Source organism: Plutella xylostella, chromosome 26 (assembly GCF_932276165.1).
Source record: "Plutella xylostella chromosome 26, ilPluXylo3.1, whole genome shotgun sequence".
Lineage (NCBI taxonomy): Eukaryota > Metazoa > Arthropoda > Insecta > Lepidoptera > Plutellidae > Plutella > Plutella xylostella.
Window position 1 is genome coordinate 3048546 of NC_064006.1, and position 22264 is coordinate 3070809.

Consider the following 22264-nt stretch of genomic DNA (forward strand, 5'->3'; position numbering starts at 1 on the left):
GAAAATAACTTTCTGCATCTAAAAAATCTAAAATCAAATTAATGATTATGAATTTCAAGAATCAATGTGAGCTATCTTATTGTTCTTAATATACCTACTTACGTATAATATTTTCATTTTAATATTCCTCTTATTGAAAACCTCAGTGTTTACCCTGGGGGAACCCTTTGGGTAGCAATGTTCTATTTAATTGTATCTGATTTCAGGAAACAAGGGGGGTTAAAAGGTTTCTTAATATAATTCCAAAGCCATAATAAGCGCCTACCTAATATTATGAATTTTCATTGAAATGTGAAATCTAAATTCTGAGCTATGAATATCCTTTTGTCGTTAAGCTTCCCATAAACCAATACGTCAATACGTGGTGTAATTTGTCCCTATTCTTCAAACAAAACGTCAGAAATTACAGTTTGACAAAGCTCCGTTCGTTTGCTGAGGGTTGGTACCCGTATGACCTTTGTAGATGCATTTATTTAATTGTACTAGATTTAGATCGAAGCCCCACTGCAGATGCGTTGCGTCACCGCTGCGTTAGTGTGAGGTCCCATTAGTGCGTTGCGTCGCGTCCAAACGCCCCAAAAATGTATGGCAGCTCTTAGTGTGAGGCCCCATTGGTGCGTTTCGCTGCGTTGCGTCGAGTCGCCACAAAGAAACTTTCATAAAAATTATGTCTGTTTCTTTGGGACGACGAGATTTAGATATTATTTACTCCCTGGAATTTTCATATTTGTGCTATGTATTTTTTCAAAAATAATTTTCCCATAAGTTTACAATATGAAATTGATTGCTATGTATATTTTTATTTACATTCTTACAGTGACAATATAGACGAATTAATCGCGTTTTGAAAGCATTACTTCTCAATTCTCACCAACCCCCTTTACTATACCCTTTTTTTAACAACCTGTATATTTCAATGGGTCCAAGCTGCAGGTCCGACGGGTCCACGGCCGGGGCAAGTCCGCAGACGTACTAAGACAATCCCTCGTTTGTCAGCTCGTGGTAATAGGATTTGTGACATTGTTACCGAACTGAGCAACGGTCCGAGTCTGGTAAATAGTGGAAAGCTCAATTAAAATAGTGGAAATAGTCCATGTTGATTGTAACCTACACAACAGTAACAGTGGATACGTCATTCGGACAGTCTGTTTTTGTGTACACGTATCCCACTATTCTATTCTATTCTGTGTAAGGGTTTAAGTAACTGCACCTGGCTCTCGCGAGTGGAACCTTTGTGCATATCCCCAAGGTCTAAACTGCCTTCCTAAGCTTGGACCATTTCCCACCACGCTGGTCCACTGCGGGTTGGTGGGTTCACATATCTAGATATGCAGGCTTCCTCACGATGTTTTCCTTCCCTGTACGAGCGATGGACATTGTACTTCAATTCAAAAAACTCATTCGTACATGTCAGCGCCGGGATTCGAACCCGCAACTCTGGTGTGAGAAGCGGGCGCTTACCCGACTGAGCTACCACCGCTCTACGTATGTACCACACGTTGCACCTTACATGTATCACAATGATGATGATGATGATGATGATGATACAAGCAGTGAACGCTCCATTATAGTGCTAATACTGCTAATATTTAGCAGAAAAGACCCAGATCTGTTTCGGATGTGGTCAATCTTCATCACTCCTCGATTTGCTGATGTGTCATGTCCTGATATAATATATAAGATGCATTTCCTCTTTGTGGCAATTGCATTTCAATTGTAACCCTCGAAGAAAAAGAGAGATGTTATAAGTTTAACCTCCAGTGTAGTTGTGTGTTTGAGTAGCATCCAAACGGCTGAACCGATTCCCGTTTTGTCGTCTAGCGTGATTGGTAATGTTACCCCAATTCATAGACAAATATTATCAAAATCGGCTTAGACATTCAAAAGTTATGCGACTTTTAGCCCCTGTTCCACAATGTCTGGTTAGTGGCTACCTGTGAGATAAAATACATGCTGTCACTTTCTGTTATTATTTTTTTGACAGTGACAGCATGTATTTTATCTCACAGGTAGCCACTAACCAGACATTGTGGAACAAGTGTTGAATATCGGTGGTTTTTACGTTGGTTAGGGCTGGTAAATATATTATAAACTTCTGTGGCTCCAAACCATTTTTGTGACATGTTGAGGTATTTTTGTTTCAAGTTTAGATCTGTCAGAAGTTTTAGTTTACGTGACTTTCATGTAGGTATTATGGAGCTTGTCTTATCGAAAGGTCCTTTCGACTTACCAATAACATTTATGTAACATCCTGTACATTGTTATTCTCATTCACATCTAATGAACAATTTGTAAAGTGACACCGATCCGCCTGTTTTGTTAAAACGAAACCGAATCCCTTTTAATTTCCTGTTAATTTCGTTTGGCACTTGTTCCCAGAACTTCGTTCTTCTGAAGCCAGCGTAGCTCCTTCATTAGGGCGCTTTCACACCGGAGTTTCTCTCTGCGTCGCCGCTGCCGAAGGTTTCAGAAATTTTAAATTCGAGATTGTGACTTATTCGGCAGCTTTTAATTCATAATGTTATGAATACCTATTTTTAAGAAAATAATTGGTATTTTTGGATATTATAGAATTTATGGACCATCTATAATATAGATAGTTGCTTTTTAAATGATTAGGTATTTATAATATTTATTGAAGTGTCCAGCTGTAATTTATCTAAATATACTTATTTAAGGTAACTTAGATCAGGTTAAGCTAGATATCATATTTTCGCAGCAAATTTCCGATGAAAAGGCACCCTTATCCGGCAAAACGTCTCGACCAAACAATTGCTTGCAAATTATGCCCAAGGACTTCGCGTTGTGTTCTGAAGGGGTTATTTCACGTCTACGATTGTCACGATTAGCGCTTACTATTGTACCGATATTACTTACTTACCTATTGTAATAACTTTATAAATACCTACTTAGTATGAAAACTTGTTTATCACCTTAACCACTTGCGCTCATTCAACAAGACTGACCAAAATATTGTAAGTAATAATAATACCTATTACTATTATGAATAACGCATAGATATCTGCAGTTCGTTGACGGTATGAGTGTGCTTGGCGGCCGAAATACTTTTTATGATTATCAGTCTGTATGAACTCGATTAGCTGCTCTCGAGTGTACTCTGGCTGCTAATGGACTGTAGTTACCTACCTCACCCAACTTCAACTAGCTATAAGTTAATCAATTGTTTGTGATTATTGTCGGCACTATAGGTCTATAATAATACCACTATATATGTGTAAAATTTATTGTAAATGACTGTTTGTTGCCAAAATATAAATAAATAAATAAATTACCGGGTTCGATACCCGAGAGGAGCCGATATTTAATAAATTGTTCCACTGGCTGTGTGCCAATAGTTACCAGGTTTTATTCCCGATGGGAACCGATATTTATTAATAAAGACACGTCCGTTTATTTATATCAGAAATATATTTTTTTAATAAACAAACAAAAAACCTAAAAAGATGAAAACAAGCCCCAATGCTAAGGGAAAGTATCGCAGGCGGGGACAAACTGAGGCTTGACCATTTAGCTGAATGTTACTTAGATAGGAGATACCTTGTATGGCGGTCGAGTTGGTCCCCGCCTGCGATACTTTCTATTAACATTGATACGCTTCTAACGATACCTCATACATTAAAATCTATCAAGCCGTTTACACGGCTAGGACGCCATAAAGAAACTAACCTACCTACATACAATCGAAAAACATTTCCCTCTTCCTTCGGCAGTCGGGTAAAAAAGTTATCACTATCTACATTGAAAACCCTTTCTTCATTGGAAGGACACCCAGCAGTGATGACGTGATGGGTCGATGATGACTATGCACATAATATTAAAATATAAATCTTTTTGGATATTTACGTGTGTAATTGAACATGTATTTGTATTTGTTTTCAGTAAAAAAACAAAAGGCTTTTGTCTCGGAATGCTCACGTAGGAAAATCATTTAAGACGATGCAAAGCACGGCATGCCAGTGAGTAATAATTAACGCATTCTTACAACAAATACATACAACTTATATGTCAATAAATTAAAACTCGAATAAAGATAGTCGTTTTCTTTGAGAAACAGAAGATCTAGCACGGAGTGCAAGACGCGCACGCCAAGTGCCGATAGAGATCGCGCATCTCCAGAGCGTATGCGAAAGAAGATTGTGTCACGTTTTGACGTACACGTCTTGCATCCCATGCTAGACCTTCAGGCACATTACCCGTTGAGCCACCACCGCTCTGTTCACAAGACAATGGTCCCACTCGACTGCATAATACAAGACCATTAACATAAGTTCTGAACTAGAACAAAGACGATCGCTCAATAACAAGCCACACTTGTACTGATGTACAGTCAGCAGCAGAAGTAGCTACACTTGTACAGGCCAGTCAACTGAAGCTGACACGTTAACAATACCCATAAATAATAAGGGTCATCTGAAAACCAGTGATGTGTCTATTGTCTGCAGAACATGCTGAGCTGGTGCTTTTTTGACGCTCTGGACCAGCAGTAGCAACCTTTTGTGTTATTGTTTGTTTTGTATTCATGCATTATTTTCTGTTTTTTTTTGTTTTTGCTGTTTTGTAAGTAAATAAATAAATAATAAATAAATATGTGGGGACATCTCACACACGGCCATCCGACCCCAAGCTAGGCAGAGCCTGTGTTATGGGTACCGGACAGCTGATATATCTACACAAATACAAAGATAGATAAATATTAAATATAAATATCAACACCCAAGACCCGAGTACAAATATCTGTCTTTAAACAAATATCTGCCCCAGTCGGGAATCGAACCCGGGACCTTCGGCATAGCAGTCAGGGTCACTAACCACTACGCCATTCGACCGTCAAATTCGTATTGTATTATTTTCTGTATTTTTGTGTAGGTACTTGTTATTGTCAGTGTGTCAAAGATATGTATTTTATCTTTAATATGCAATTGCCCTTACAGTTTATTTATCCCATATGCCCAGTCAGTTTATTAACATATACGGCGGGCACACGTGACTGTCACTAACGGATGAATACCAAAAAATATAACGCCGTGTTTATAAACAGTAGTAAAATTACGACGTCCTGCCACGCGCTTATTCACAGACACCATGTAAGCGCAAGGTGTCAATGGCATTGAACGTCAGCTTTAGATAACTGGGCTATACCCTGTCAAACTGCCAGCTATTCAGTCATGCAAACATTGCCGGTGGTAGTTTGATAATCTAAGAAAATGTATATCATGAAGCTGACTGTATCAATAGGGAATATGAAAAATTCAAATAAAGGTCAAATATGATTTTTAATAATCTTGTATAAATCAAAATTATGGCTCCATCAATCATAATTTTTGATGATAAGTAATTTATTTTTGAGCAAGGAAATAATAAGCGATTTGCAAATAATAATTCGCTTTTTTGCTTATTACCTTTCGATCAGTAGTCGTCCTCTGCAGATTCCATTCCTAACGGAAACGAAACGGAATTTCTATGAACGTGACCGAATGCGCATCGTTTTATTCGTAGACTAGTTTTTCCTCGTGAGCTTCACATCACATAGCTTAAAGCATTGACTTATAAATATTACAAGCGTAAGGACAGGCCTAACCGCTCTAGAAAATGACAACGCGAGGGTTGGCCCTAAAATCTAATAAATCTGTCATTATTTGTATGAATTAGCGCATCCTTCCTTTTGAATTCATTGGCTTAAGGCCTAATTTCACACCGTTCGGTTAGGTTAAAAATACCTCGGTTTGGTTACATGTTGGACCGTTAAGGTTAGTGAGTGTCCCACCATGCTAAATCACGGGGTTAACTCCCTTGATCGGGTGATAAACTTGATTGCTGATGTGGGGTTCCGCTAAGACTTGGTTAAGACCGGTAACCAGGCAACGGGTTGTTTACTTGTCACTCATTCTGTCAAGATTCAAGATGGAAAAATGAACAGAGCCTTTGATAAACAATATACGAACTAGATGTTGTGCGACATAAAAAATGAAGCGAAATACTGTCTGGGTTTTATATAATGTCAAACCGAGATAAAAGTTTAAATTTAATGTCCTAACCTAACTTGGAACCGCAATATAGAAACACAAATTGATGGCCCTTCCTGGAAATCGAACCCGGGATCCCTGGGTGATGAGTTTCTACCACTAGACCACAGAGGTAGATTCAAGAAGTTAAACCTAATGACCTAATGAGAACTATTGAATTAAGTGAAAAATCTTCTAACAAAATATTTTAAAATAAGACCTTACTTAGAAATTGATATGTTATTTCACTCACTCTCACTCACTGACACTCCATCTTGTTCGTTGTATTGTTTTTCAAAGGGCACGGCGTAATAATATTATTTTCAATGACGGATGTCAAAAAACAACCTCGGTATGAATAGTAACCATGGCAACCTCAAAACCAAAAAGTTTGGTTGTTTGAGGTTGTTTGAAATCACAGAGACATAGACAACAAATTTCAATGAATATGACAGAATATTGAGTGAAGTGTGAGGGAAATGAGTGAATGATACACATAATGCTGGATTTATGAATGGTCTGTTAGATTTTCGTCGTGGGACTCATCCAGTTAACAAGGGTAATAATCCTTAAACGCGTCGTCAGCAAATCCGTTATTGAGACTGTAACTAACAGAATCATGAGAAACCAGGTCTAAAGGTTTTACGTCGTGACTATCGGTACCTTAGTAATACATAACAATTTTTAGATCATTTTCAAAATACACGTTTTTTTACGTTTCTATTTTTTGCTAAAAATTAGAATTTTATAGTATGGAATTTAGAATTTTTTGAATATTTATTTTAAATAAAACATTCATATTAAATACCTATTTATGCAACACAGTGTATTATAACTTTTTACAAATATATTTTTTATATCATCGTAACTCCAAATTGATATGGTGCCCAGAGCTGGGTTTCAGTAAGAAATCCACTTTCAGCTTCAGCTTCCTGTAATCAGCTGTGACCTTGAACCTGCGGAGTACATGCACCAGCGTGGTTTTCATGGAGTTGTAGGCGAACATCTTACCTGAAAATAATATACAGGGTGTTCAAAAATGGGTATTAACGGGGTACGGAAGGCGAAAAGGGTTGATTCAGGAGCTATTTTTTTCAACTTGTGAAATTTGTGAAAGTAGATTCATACACCCATATTCTAAAGTCACGTAATCAACAAAGTCATAAAGCATTGATATAAAAAAAATGTACAGGATAAGCCCATGAGTCATTCTTTTTTAACCGACTTCAAAAAAAGGAGGAGGTTTTCAATTCGTCGGGATATTTTTCGGCTTAGTATGTACTCTAAAGAGTTCTCAAGTACAAACCATTTGTCACTTTGTTTCCGCTATATAATTATAAGGTTGCCTGTATAAGAGATCGCTCTCAGCGATAAGGCCGGCTATTGTACATACATTAATTCTAGTCTATAAGTATGTTTTTTATGTCTGATTTATGTGGTGTTCAATAAAGCAATATTCTATTCTATTATATTCTATTCTAAACCAACAAGTGGGCAAGCGTAGAGTATGACGCCCTCGGATACTCATAAATTAAGTTAATAGACAAAATGTATTAAAAAAATTGTGGGATATCTCTAAAACTACAATACTCAAAAAGTCTCCTTAACGGAATCATCTTAGCTGAAACCATATTCGGCCGTAGACTTTCACGGGCTGCTGATGATGATGATCTTAAACTTACCCAAACACATGCGAGATCCGTTGCTGAAAGTGGCAAACGCTGGGTTATCAGGCAGAGTACAGGGGTCCAGCCATCGTTCCGGCTTAAACTGTTCCGCGTCTTCACCCCAAGCTTTACTTCTGTTTATGCCCCAAACTAACAAGATTATTGAACTGCCGGCTGGGATAGTGTGGTTATCTGTAAAAAAGTAAGAAACTGTAGAGGTATGTTACAATATTTTCAGTCCACAAAGGTTGTCGCAGGAAGGAGTCACTGGAACTTTTTCATTGATGTATGTAGGATGTGGCCTGGGGACATCTTCACACACGGCCATTCGGCAATCCGACCCAAAACTAGGCACAGCATGTAATATGGCTGCGTAGTCAAAGATGATTCCCTAGCAAGTCAGCTAAATATAAAAGCAATTAAAAATTATTTTATCTTAAAAAATTCAAAGTCAAAGTCAAAGTCAAAGTCAAAAATTTTTATTCATCGTACAAATATAAAATTTTCTGATGAACGTCAATTTTTACAAATTACTCTCCGTTCGGATAAGGGGGGGCTCTTTCTGTCTAAGGAGAAGAACGGAGGCAAGAAACTCCTGAGCCATCTTTTCAAAAAAAAGACTTAAAACTAGTTGGTATACAATACATATAAGCTTAATAATAATTATTATAATAATATGAGCAGAGCTAACTACTTATCACAGCCATGCATTAACGTCCTCTAAGTAATCATCAATTTTATAATAAGCTTTTTTACTAAGTTTCTCTTTAATGTAACACTTAAACTGATTCTCTGGCATCTGAGCAACTTCTGTTGGAAGCTTATTATAAAATCTAATGCAGTACCCTAAAAACGATTTATTAACTTTCGCCAGACGCATCGCTGGAAATGCCAGCTTATGCTTGTTCCTAGTATTAATGTCATGATTACTGCCAATTGTATCAAAAGTTGAAATATTCTTTCGTACATACATTAAATTGGAAAAAATGAACTGACATGGAACTGTAAGGATGTTAATTTCTTTAAATAGTTCTCTCAATGAATCCCTGGAACCAAGTTTGTATATAGAGCGGATGGCTCTTTTCTGTAATACAAATATAGTTTCAATATCAGCGGCTCTACCCCAAAGCAAAATGCCATACGACAATAAGCTGTGGAAATAACTAAAGTAAACTAATCTGGCGGTTTCAACGTCGGTCAGTTGTCTAATTTTCCGTACAGCAAAAGCTGCGGAGCTCAACCTTCCAGCCAATTTGGCAATGTGAGGTCCCCACTGTAACTTTGAATCTATAGTCATCCCAAGAAAGACAGTATCATTAACTAGGTCCAATTTATTCCCATCTAGAATAATGTTAGTATCACATTGTCTAACATTCGGCAGTGTAAATTTAATACATTTCGTTTTCTTAGAATTCAATAAAAGATTATTTACGGTAAACCAATCGTGTATGTCAGACAGAATAGAATTAATTTCATAAAAAATATTTTCATTTCTTTTAACTTTAAAAATCAAAGAAGTATCGTCAGCAAATAAAACTATATTAGTAAATTTTTCAACCATAAAAGGCAAGTCATTAATATAAATGAGGAATAAAAATGGTCCTAGAATAGATCCTTGAGGGACGCCTATCTTTACATGAGCCCCCTGTGATTTAGTATTGTTAATATCGACCCTTTGTTGCCTCTTGTCTAAATATGAAGCTATCAAATCTAAAGCCTTTCCTCCTATTCCATAGTATCTCAGTTTCGAAATTAAAGTCTGATGGTCTACACAATCAAACGCCTTCGACAGATCACAGAAGACTCCAATAGCATCGTGATGGTCTTCCCAGGCGTCAAATATGTGCTTAATTAACGCAGTACCGGCATCGGTTGTTGATTTGCCTTTTGTAAAACCATACTGCTGGCTATGAAACAATCGAGCTTCATTGAAATGCAAAAGCATCTGACTGAGTATGACCCTCTCAAATATTTTACTCAAAACTGGAAGAACCGAGACAGGCCTGAAATTTGCAGGGTCCTCCTTATCCCCACTCTTGAACAGAGGTATAATTTTACTCAATTTCATAAGATCTGGGAACACACCTTCAGCGATACATTTATTAAAAATGTTAGCCAAAATTGGGGCGATTTTATTAATAATAGAAAGAACAAATTTAACTGACATTCCCCACAAGTCTTCAGTTTTCTTCATATTTAAGGACTTAAATGTTTTTATAATAGTTAATGTATTAATATATCTGAATTTAAATTCCTTATCGGTTGAAGGTGCATTCTCCTTCATCAGGGTTTCAGCTGCTGCAGCCGAAGAATCTAGGTTACAAGTAGTCTCTAAAGGAATGTTCGTAAAAAACTCTTCAAAGACCCTCGCCACCGCATCATTCGATGTTATAATGTCATTGCCTATCTTCAAAGATAAATTTGTCTCGCGTGTTCGATTCTTCCCCGTTTCGTTATTAATAATACTCCAAACGGCCTTAGATTTGTTAGCAGAGTCTTTAATCTTGTTATTAATAAAAATTGTCTTCGCACAGTGACAGACACATTTATACATCTTGCTATATTTCTTCATTTCGCACAGTGACAGACACATTTATACATCTTGCTATATTTCTTCAATATGCTTGCTATATTCTTGATTTTGCCTTACCGATGTTAACATCTTTATCAGCATCCCGCGCTATGATGGATGCGACAGGATAGAGCCTCATCACTTCCTTTATTACTGCCTCCAAGTAAACCAGCCTCGGTAGATCATACTTCGTAACATCCCTGTCTGTACAGTCAAATACGGATTGTATTCTGAAAAATATGAAATTACTTTTATAAAAAAATATCAGTTAAGAAAATTATTCCGTATTTTTATATACTTACTTAGGGCAGATTTTTCAATAGTCAGATAAATTTTATCTGGGGAATAGTTTTGATGCTGTCGCGTCAGAATGTTTGTATAAGACAGTGACAGCAACAATTTTATTCCTCAGATAACATTTATCTGACTATTAAAAAATCAGCCCTTAAGTGCAAAAACACAGCTCACCAAGAACAAGACCAAACAAGACAACCGAAGTTACAAATTTAAAATAAATCGTAGAAGAATAATATTGATGATGAGGAATATCCATGCAGGTGAAGGTAAGCGTCTACCTTTCGGCATCGTTCACCACGGACGCATCGCATCCAATATTCTTTGTATAGACATTCACACAAGTATAAACGGCATTGCCAATGCCGTTTCTTCATACATTTATGACAATCCGTTTGATGCGATACGTACGATACCGGTACGGTACGGCACCGATAGGTGGAAGCTTACTAGACGACAACTTACTCTTCGTAAACCCTCTCCTGTACTTCAGGGAATGACCCAAGAAGTATCAGTATGAAAACCAGTTCCGTGGCCACTGTATCGTGACCTGCCACGATCATAGTGTTCAGTTCATCCAGAAGCTCTCTTTCTGTAAGGAGGCCTTGCGAGTGGAGCTCCAAGAAATGGTCCAGAAATGCTTTGCCTTTTGGTTCTGAAAAGTAAGGGCTTTTGTAGAATACGGGAAAAAGGTATCGTTTTCCAAATAAACTTTTTGCTTGGTTTTTTTTTCTTGAGTACTACTTATTTCTTTAGTTAGCACATACTATAAGCTGCAAATAGGTGGTGGTACAGGCAGCTTAATTAGTATACACTAATAAGTAATTATGTTACCTTGTAGAGCTGAGTGTACGAGGACAAAATCTGGCAAATGTATAAAACATAAAAGCCGACAGATTAGGCAAAATATTATGATTAAGTATGTTATATTACCTGCGTGCTCATTTTTGGATACACCGGTTGATTGCTTTTTAATTTGCAGTAACTGAAATCGAAGTTTTTGATTAAAGGTTAATTATTGGATACAACAAGTGAGGACACTCACTGCCTAAAAGTACGCGATCCATAATGATCTATTCTATTCTATTCTCTGTGGGGGAGTAAGTACCTGCACCTGGCTCTCTCGAGTGGAACCTTTGTGCATATCCTCAAAGTCTAAAATGCCTTCCTAAGCTTGGACTATTTCCCACCACGCCTGGTCCACTTCGGGTGGGTGGGTTCACATACCTAGATGTGCTAAATCTAGATATGCAGGTTTCCTCACGATGTTTTCCTTCACCGTAAGAGCGATGGTATACATTGTACTTAAGTTAAAAGAACCCATTGACACATGTCAGCGCCGGGATTCAAACCGCATGTCTGGCGTGAGAAGCGGGCGCTTACCTGACTGAGCTACCACCGCTCCATAATGATCTAAAACGGATTACGTATATTTTGAGCTTTCTACTTACATTAGAAGAGAACCGTTTCAAAATGTTTACAGCTTTATCCTCAATCTTTTTTGTCTTCGCCCATTTGTATAGCCAGTCGGAGTGCATGTAAGGAGTTTGTATTCTCGTGTTAAATATATTGAGCATTTCTTCAGTTGCTTTTGCGTATTCCTCATCAACTAATTTACAGCCATCTGGTGGGAGGCCGAGTACTGTTTCTGTGAAATAACGTTTTTTTTTTCTGTAGAGGTTGTCTGGTAGAGATACGGCCGCCTCTTTTATACTGTTTTATTTTTAAACTACGACTTACAGAATTTTCAAGTCTTTGGGTTATATAATAGTTTTCATAAAATAAAAATATGCTATAACTCTAAATTAGATTAATTAGAAAATCCATTTATTCTAGGGCAAAAACAAATGTAATAACCTAACCAACGTCTAAAATTCGCTAAACTTGTGAACGGTTACACCGATTTTGATAAATATGGCTAAGGTAATACCTATGACTAAAAAACAAAACTAAAATCCGTTCAGCCATTTGTAAGCTACGTTACCACTGTATACACATGCAGACACGTTAAACTTATTAGACTCTTATTTTTCCGTCAGGGGTAAAAAAATGTATAGCTAAAACTTGAACTTACGACAAATGGTTTCCAAAGCGTTGTCTCTAACCAAAGGCCAGGGGTCAACATCGCGTCCTACTAGGGAGCGAAGACTATCGGAGAAGCTTCTCGATTGAGTATTGAAAATGTCTTGAAACTCGTTCAACGTGGTCTGACTAAATGTTGGCATTATCAGCTTCCTGTGACGCTTCCAAGTTACCACTGGAAATTGTAAATTAATATCATTGTCAAGTTCATTTACTTGCAGTAAAAGAAATTTTTAACGGATTTGCGCTTAAAGATAAAATACAATCGATTATATACCGGTTAAGACTATTATGTTAGGTTCCATTTTCATTTCCAGAGTCGCCAGCACAAGTTTCGATCCTCCGTTAACGTTGCGTATCGTCAACTGTCACTGTCAAAATCTAAGGCAAAGTATGTTCCAAAAGTTACATTTGTTTTTTCCATATGTTAGGTGGAATTTCACCAAACGCTAAACGTATTTAGTAGTTTGTCATACGTCTGTCAGTTAGTACAAAATGTATTTAAAATTTGATTTAAATACGTTTAGCGTTTGGTAAAAGTGACCCTTCGTGTAGATTCGAAAATAGTTTCGAATCCTATGTTCGCGGCTTAGGACTCTATAGATGGACTGTAAAGTTTTACTCATTAGTTTATAAGATAGAAAGTATATATTTTACCATCTCCAGTAATCAATCCATCGCCCAGCCACTGTTTAGCAACGTTGTACAAATAGTTCTTTTTTAAACATGCATTCATTAGTTTTAGTGCTATATCCGGATCTGTTACATCTGAAATGAAACCATGACTTCTATACAACTTAGAATTTAGATACAAAATTAATGGAATAATCCGACTAAATAAGTGACTAACCTTAGGGTGCCTTTTCACCAGAGAATTATGTGCTATAAAGATGCTGCAATGATGTGAAAGAAATTTGTACCCACCGGTCTAATGCTATATGGACCAATGAGAATGATTGGTGGATAAAAACGCATTCATATCAATGAATGTAGCTTAAGGCTCCCCGCACACGGGCCACCGGCCACAAACCACAAAACGCCGCCACTGGCATATTTCCTGTAATTTTCATACATTATATATGAACTCGCCGCACACGGTTGACGCCGGTGGCGGCCACACGCTACAACTCGTTTCCCTACAAAAGCTTCTCGTGGCGGCGTTTGTGGCTGTAGCCGGTGGCCCGTGTGCGGCGACACTAAGACATTTCTGGATGAAAAACACCCCACCTAATATAATTACTGTCACCGACACGTTAAGAAGAATACAGTAAATAGTGTCTGAGTGTGAAGTAAATCAACGTCTCACAATACTTACGGAAATAAACCATTGGACCCATTAATCCCTTCATGATCCCTCCATTCTGGTTCACAATGGCACTGTATTTTGTGACCAACTCAAAGAAATCTGCAAAAACATGTAAATTTATATAAAAATATAGTTACTATAGTGCCCAAAACCGGTAACCACGTCTGAAGCATATCTCTATTATTGGTTCCTACTGTAATTGCATTAAATATTTTATTTCTTTTTTTGTTTAGAACAAAACCACAGATAAGTAGGTAGTAGGCATATGTAGTTACTAGATGTTCCCGCGCACTTCGCTTCGCCTTAAAAAGTTTTCCCGCGGGAATTCCAGGATAAAAAGTAGCCTATGTTCTTTCCCAGGGTCTAGACCGTATGTATAGCAAATTTAATTCAAATCCGTTAAGTAGTTTTGGCGTGAAAGAGTAACAGACAGACAGACAGACACAGTTACTTTCGCATTTATAATATTAGTTAGGATTTGGATTTGGTTCTTGATGTCCTGAATTTGAACTAGCTCTCCTTCAAGACGTTGAATTTACTTACATAGTTTTTATAAGTACTTACATTCACTGTCTCCTATAAGCAAATGACCATGACCTATGATTGGGAGTCCGTTTTCAAGAGTTGGAGTATTTTCAGTCTTTTTCAACAATTTGTTCATATGACACTTCCACCAAACTGTAGCACAGAACACAATCACACACAACAACACTAAAAACATTTTGTGAAGACCGAAATTAATAACGTTTGCTTATAATTTTTATTATTTATAAATTTAAGAATTTAGAGCAGCAATGTTTTTGCTCTTTTTAAGTTTACTTAACGCAACGGTTTATGAGTAAAAGAAGTCAAAACAAGCGCAGATTAAATTATGTAGGAGGTATCTTGTTAAATTATGAGTTTAAGGACGATGTAAGGCTCACCATTCTCCTTTAAATACAGGATGTTGCAATAAGTAATTTTGGAGAGTAAGTTCATTATTTATAATCAGATTTGTTTTACGACTTGTGCAAACACACTTATAATAGTCTCCGTAGCCAATTTTTGTATGATTTACTTAACTTTTTCTGCATAGGTATTTCTGAGAATCGTATAAGTAGAAAAAAAATGTTCAGAGTGAAAAGTTGTGTGACCTCCTTTAAAAACATTTGGATACAACCTGTGTTTAAAAAAACAATACCCAGTAGTGCCACGGCCACACAATTACTTACAAACTGTACTATTAATAAAGAGCCTTGAAGACCTGCTACAAAAATAATTAAAGTAAAGAGTATGAAATTAGGTTATTACCTATATTTATTCATAAAAATACTTGTACAATTAATACAGTGTGGCAATTTTTTACAGATTTTCTCCCCTGTGTACGTGTTAATTTGTTGATGCAATGGCAGTGGCTTCGTTATTCAGGTTATCGAACGGATGAGGATACCTAGACAAACCCTCTCGTACGGGTTTGGCTATTAATGAAAACGAAAAAAGTTTACGTTACACTATCTGTCAAAGGTTTCATTATAGTTTCCATTAGAGGCGCCACTTAGTATGCGAGAAAACGTAAACTTTTATAGTTTTCGACAAACTATCAATCTTGTACTAGACCTGCTGTTCAAAAGCAGAAACTTTGACATTAGAATTTTATTAAAATGAGAGTCCTATATAGGGAAGAGATGGGCCGTATGTATTTAGCAATATTTCGGTTGTTACCATACATAAGTATGATAATTAGACTACCCAAATATATTCTAATAATTCTTCTTTTAAAGTGGTAATTCAAATTACAACTTCTTATTAGGTATTTGCAGTCAAACTGTGTGTATACCTAAAATAAAAAAAAGCTAAAGGACCTAATAGGCATTTAGTCGTTCAGACAGACCGTTAAAAAAATACAAACGCCGTTTGAAAAACCTTTCATGAAAGAAGGTGTGCTTTCTGCCGATCCGTTTCACACGAAAACGTTATTCTTCGTAGCGTAAAAATAAAATATTGCAACGTTTTTGAGATCATTTGATCAAAGCTAGTTGAGTGAAGTAGCTGTCCGTAGGGTTACTCTTCTTATAAAAACAAATAACAGACTAGAGCTGTCGTGTTAATGAGACTGAGTAACTAAGATAGTGGTTCTGAGTTAGTCACACACGGCATAAAGCCACAAACAAAGATTGAAACTTGAACTTGATAGTGGTTTTTCTTAAATAGAGTGACCACGCTGTACCTTTTCACGGTACCCCGGTTACGGAAAGGAGTGAGGAAGGTTACATAGCGATAAACTATGAACCTTAAGGTACTATACCTATACATTTTAGAATAAAATAAAATCTTATACTATCTAGCGGTGGTGGCATAATGGATAAGGCCTCGTCCTCTCAATCGAGAGGCCGTGGGTTCAAATCCTGGCCTGTACTAATGAATTCTTTCAATTGTGTTTTCAATTAAGAAGTTTAAGTACAATGATGATGAAGGACTTTGTAAACCTAACCAATGATTTAGTTTTCTATTGTCTATTGTAGATAATTATGTCAATAGAAAAGTCACTTCGTACTTCCGCTAATACTTTCATGTGTCGTGTGAAAACTAATCTTCAATACAGGGTCTTGCAAAATTGGTATACTAAGCCGAAACCTACATGTGCAGTATGGTATATCTAAGCCCGAAACTGAAATCAGAATTTAGAAATTCGCGAAAAAAAATTGAATTTTCCATAGTAAAAAGTCACGTGACCAACAAAGTTTCTATGGAAAATTAATTTATTTTTTCGCGAATTTTCAAATTCTGATTTCAGTTTCAGGCTTAGATATACCATGCTGCACATGTAGGTTTCGGCTTAGTATACACTTTTTGCAACACCCTGTATATCTTTACAATCCTTTGGAATCCACTGGTTTTTCTTCTAAAACCCAACAAATAATACCACGTGCTCTTACGGTGATGGAAAACATCGTGAGGAAACCTGCACATCTAGATTCTAGATGTGCATCCTAAGTGCATTGTACTTATCCCAAAACGGCAATATGGTTCGCAACCTATCACGTAAGTACAAATGTGCTGCGAAAAGTGGGTGGCTCGCTTATGAGCCACCTCTGATTACCTCTTCGGGGATTACAGTCGTGAGTGCATATGTGTAATGTATGTACTCATATATCTAACTTACAGAAAATAGACGACCTTTGATGGTCGTAAAATACGGTAAGTAGTATCTAAATTATTGCCCACTATCTCTTTTATTTTTACTTTTAAAAAGTTCTTTATTATTATTAGAAAATATACATCTGTCGCTATACAATGGAGAGACTAATATTTTATAGCTATCCCCCTACCATGTATTTTTTAAACCTGAAATATTTAATTTTATACTTACGAAGCCACAATCAGAAGCATAGGTATAGGTTTGCATAAACTCCAAACTTCTTGCAATATTAAATTTTAAGTTGGAGGTGCAAAGGAACTAAATAGATCATTTTGCACCAATCCCCATAGGCCGGTCACATTTCCTATAGTAAATAGGTATCAAAATATATTCGATAAATGTACCTAAATTGTCCTGGCCTGTAAATTTCACTTAAGCTTAGTCGTGTCGTCCAATTTAACCATAAGTATAAGAATAAACTTAAGGGGACGGCATTTACTAGGTATAGACATTGCTATACAATAAAAATGAAAAGCGTATGTATTCGTAAATATATTATACACTAAGTTATATCAATATCACATATCACATACCTCAGTCTTACCATTAAATGTTACGCTACTGTATGATACATTATGAGACTTTAAAGTTCGTAAAATTTGAAATAAACACGAACATTTCCAAGGGTTGTTATCAAAAAATATAAAATCTAAACGCACCCCTTGCGATACCAGCTGCGTATAAAATACATTGAAACAATTAATGTTATTATGACTTATATCTATTATATTTAATGTAACAGGATATTGTGCCGAGAGAGTTTGCAACTGGTTAGAACCCAAATCCAGAACTATTAGGGGAACACCATGAAAAACGTCATTGCAAATAGAGGTTAAACTATTCTGGGCCAAATTTAGATATGACAAACTCGTCAGCCCATCCAAAGATCCGCACTCTAAAGAAGACATCTTGTTGTTTGACAAATCTAAATGTCGGATTGCACTTAAATACATAAAACCGTCTTTCATAACGCGGATTATTCGACATGACTTGAGCGATATCGCAGTGGTGGTCAGGTAGCTAGTTTTGTAAATATTTGCATGGAAGTTGTATATAAGCGTCCACATACAGTTAGGCGTGAGTATGAAGTCATTGGCTCCAGGTTTGCAGGTTAGGTCCTTTGTGTCTTGTTTTATGCCGCAGTTCAAGGATCCCTCATAGTGGGAGCCTTGGCTCGAGTGAATGGAAGGCCACGACGACGCTAGCAGAATACAGCATAGTAACAGACTCATGGTTTCTGGAATTAAAGACAAGTTTTCATGTTTAGAACCTCTTAGATTAGATTAGATTATTATTATTATTATTTTTTGAATGTTGATAAACGAAATTCAACTTTTGCCAGAAGAATTGTCGAAACTCCTATTTCTCGCCGCCGGTGCTTTAAGCTCCTACCACTTTTGTATCTTTTGAAAAACAAAACGTTTTAATATTTTAATCTTCAAATAATAAGATTATTTGAATTTTATTTGGGCCCGTTCAATAATTTCAACCTGTAGGTATAGTAAATTCATAAATATAACTTACCAAAAATTACATCTAATTTGGAGCTGTGACCTGACACACAGATACACACAGTCACTGCACTTATTTCAATCCACCCAGCTCGCTTGACTAAGCATCAATTTGTTAATAAATTATTTTTTAGTTAAGTATTAAATATTCCACATTCTATTATTATTAGGAGACCCATTTGTGATTTTGTATTTAGTTTTAATTAAATCACACATACTTACATGGGTAAACAAACACTAAGTAGTTAGTAAGTAGAAGTATGTATCTTATTTTACGTAAAGGTTATCACTTATCAGTTAGGTATAAGAGACTACAGCAGGACGGTTACAGAAAGTTTATTAAATGTTATTCTACATAATATGTAATTTATATTAGAAATAATAAACGTATAATGTATTTTTTCTTACTTGTCGTAGATTTTGAGCTATCTTGGAGTGTTTTTTTTATTTGAATTAATTTAAAAACTTACATAGTTATAAAATAAAACATGCAATACTTGAGTACATGCAAAAATGATTGATTTCGTAATTAAACCATTTATTTTGGCCGTAGTTTATTTGTTTAACAGTATTTTAATTAAAAAGACACACAAAGATTGTTTACCTTTTTCGCCAAATAAAAATGAATACAGTATAGGTACCTATCTGTTAAATATAGCAAGAGTCCTATGACGTTTAATTAGCAGATAACTACTTATAGTGCCACAAACTTATCTGTTCCGGTGACAGCGAACTTAATTGATCCATATCTCATTACTTACTAATGAATTGTATATTTTAAAACATTAGATGGGTTTATTAACACCGCAAGAGCGAAATAACAATACGAGCAAACTTAAAATCTTATAGAATTAAGAAATATTAGAGATTTATTTGAGCTGTCACCGGAACAGATAAGTTTGTGGCATTGTAAGCCTGGGGAAAACCAACTTGAACTTGAACTGTGAGTCATCATAGAGCTGTCAAATCCATAGATTTTATCTGTAATTTGGTGGTTTCAAGGGATTCCCCGGGCTTAGCATAATGTCAATAAAACGTCATCTAGGACTCTTAGTTTATACTTAGTTACTTTCTTAACGTTTATCGTCGATACTCTAGGAAGAAGTTAGCTCTAAAAATCCCTTCATCATCATCATCACCACTGCCGGACGTAGGCCTCTCACAAACAGTACCACAACTCCTATTCTCAGCATTCATCATCAGCTACTACCGATCATATGTCTAAGGTAGTCGGTCCAGCGGGCCGGAGGGCGTCCCACGCTACCTTTGCCTGTTCAAACTCAAACTCAAATTTTTTTATTCATCGTACAAATATAAAATTTTCTGATGAACGTCAATTTTTACAAATTACTCTCCGTTCGGATAAGGGGGGGCTCTTTCTGTCTAAGGAGAAGAACGGAGGCAAGAAACTCCTGAGCCATCTTTTCAAAAAAAGACTTAAAACTAGTTGGTATACAATACATATAAGCTTAATAATTATTATTATAATAATATGAGCAGAGCTAACTACTTATCACAGCCATGCATTAACGTCCTCTAAGTAATCATCAATTTTATAATAAGCTTTTTTACTGAGTTTCTCTTTAATGTAACACTTAAACTTATTCTCTGGCATTTGAGCAACTTCTGCTGGAAGCTTATTATAAAATCTAATACAGTACCCTAAAAACGATTTATTAACTTTCGCCAGACGCATCGCTGGAAAAGCCAGCTTATGCTTGTTCCTAGTATTAATGTCATGATTACTGCCAATTGTATCAAAAGTTGAAATATTCTTTCGTACATACATTAAATTGGAAAAAATGAACTGACATGGAACTGTAAGGATGTTAATTTCTTTAAATAGTTCTCTCAATGAATCCCTGGAACCAAGTTTGTATATAGAGCGGATGGCTCTTTTCTGTAATACAAATATAGTTTCAATATCAGCTGCTCTACCCCAAAGCAAAGCAAAATGCCATACGATAATAAGCTGTGGAAATAACTAAAGTAAACTAATCTGGCGGTTTCAACGTCGGTCAGCTGTCTAATTTTCCGTACAGCAAAAGCTGCGGAGCTCAACCTTCCAGACAATTTTTCAATGTGAGGTCCCCACTGTAACTTTGAATCTATAGTCATCCCAAGAAAAACAGTATCATTAACTAGGTCCAATTTATTCCCATTATGTTCTTGGTCTACATTCGAGAACTAGAGTGGCGAAAAGTCGACGTCTTAAATATTCTTTCATTTTATGGCTGACATCCCGTGGGATAAACAAATTCTGATTAAAGCAAAGCCTTATTAATTATTAACAGTATTGTGCGGAATATGAAAGTCATGAAATGTTTTCAGAAATGAATTATTAAAACCTTAGAAGTCAAATTTTCATAACAATGCGTGTTTTGTTATGGAAATGATCCATTAACAATAGAAGGGAAGCAATCATTGTAAAATTTTATCGAAAAAGGTTTTTGAGAGGCTATATTATATTGCTAAAATAATAATGATCATCGGAACTTTTTAACACAACGATTAGGACATCTACATAGTTGGGTATGTTATATACATGGGCACTATGGCATAGTTGCAAATATATATACATACGCTCACTATATCAAATATTAAATTTGTATGGTAATATACTCCACGACTAAGGTCCACCAAAAAATTTACAAAAAAAAGGGTTCTCTCGGAAAAAATATTTATGAACCGCTACTAAAGTCCACCCTTTGTACACTTATTTATATATTTGTGCAATAAAGGATTAAATAAATAAATAAATAAAGTCTTGTAATTAAGTAGGTACTCCTAGATCAAGATAATATCTGTTCCGATAACATTTAGACATTTATTGAGGTAGCTTGATACCTCAGCACGTTAAATGGAGGTATGGATAAGCCCATAACATAAGTTTAAATTGACTTGCCCATTACTTGTTGATCCCTCATCAAAGTTTCCAAGATTGGCCAACATTTAATAGCAACGTATCATTCGTGCAACTACTAACTACACTAAGGCCCTGTTTCACAATGGCTGGTTAGTGGCTACCTGTGAGATAAAATACATGCTGTCACTCTCTGTTATTATTTTTTTGTCAGTGACAGCATGTATTTTACCTCACAGGTGTAACCAGACATTGTGAAACAGGGCCTTAACCAAATCCTAAGGTATAACAGTAAGTTGAGACGTAAAAATTGGTACTGTGGTGTTATCACCAGCGAACTTTAGCAATTAGCAATCTAAGCACCGTTGCTCGCTTTTCAAATCTGACGTAACTTATATAGATCTGACAGATGTTTGACACATGAGCGACGCAGCTTATGGACGGTTAATTGCTAATGAGTCGGTGGTGGTACGGTAGCTGTAGTTACAAAAGTATATAATTATATACAAGGTGTTCCGTAAGTAAACGTCATGCCGTTAGGAGTTCTGTGCTTATGGGTATTTCATGGTTAAATAGCTGAAAAAGTAAACAAATAACATATATTCACTTTTTGAGTGTTCCGTACCTGACCGTACTTACGTACCCATAAAACTACAAAATGTATTAGAATTTGTAACTGAATGGGATTATTTCATCTTTCATAACGACCCATCACGTCCCCACTGCGGGGGCACGGGTCTCCTTCCAGCCTAGTCCACCACGCTGGCC

General features: G+C 36.2%; 1 protein-coding gene across 3 annotated transcripts; it reads right to left on the bottom strand.

Moving 5' to 3' along the window:
• Window positions 1-6871: 6871 nt before the first annotated feature.
• On the bottom strand, window positions 6872-18895 carry LOC105381062 (cytochrome P450 4C1). Of its 3 annotated transcripts, none has more exons than XM_048630447.1 (11): window positions 18856-18895; window positions 18192-18359; window positions 13954-14043; window positions 13296-13406; window positions 12631-12813; window positions 12008-12204; window positions 11490-11541; window positions 11022-11211; window positions 10341-10492; window positions 7706-7882; window positions 6872-7034 (listed from the first exon to the last, which is right to left on the bottom strand). In XM_048630447.1, exons 2-11 carry the CDS (start codon window positions 18352-18354, stop codon window positions 6883-6885), a joined length of 1467 nt encoding a protein of 488 aa, XP_048486404.1. In that variant the 5' UTR covers window positions 18355-18359; window positions 18856-18895; the 3' UTR covers window positions 6872-6882. The 3 variants fall into 3 exon arrangements, with proteins under 3 accessions (XP_048486404.1, XP_048486403.1, XP_048486405.1); XM_048630446.1 differs by lacking the exon at window positions 18856-18895 and adding an exon at window positions 18647-18849; XM_048630448.1 differs by lacking the exons at window positions 18192-18359; window positions 18856-18895 and adding an exon at window positions 14509-16471.
• Window positions 18896-22264: the final 3369 nt, after the last annotated feature.

What these genes read in the sequence shown, in the direction of transcription:
- LOC105381062 (XM_048630447.1), bottom strand. Translation starts at nt 18,354, where the DNA reads ATGAGTCTGTTACTATGCTGTATTCTGCTAGCGTCGTCGTGGCCTTCC. An exon ending in CAGGAGAGGGTTTACGAAGA is followed by an intron (nt 10,493 to 11,021) that starts GTAAGTTGTCGT and finishes CATATTTTTCAG; the next exon opens with AATACAATCCGTATTTGACT. An exon ending in TGATAAAGATGTTAACATCG is followed by an intron (nt 7,883 to 10,340) that starts GTAAGGCAAAAT and finishes ACTTTTTTACAG; the next exon opens with ATAACCACACTATCCCAGCC.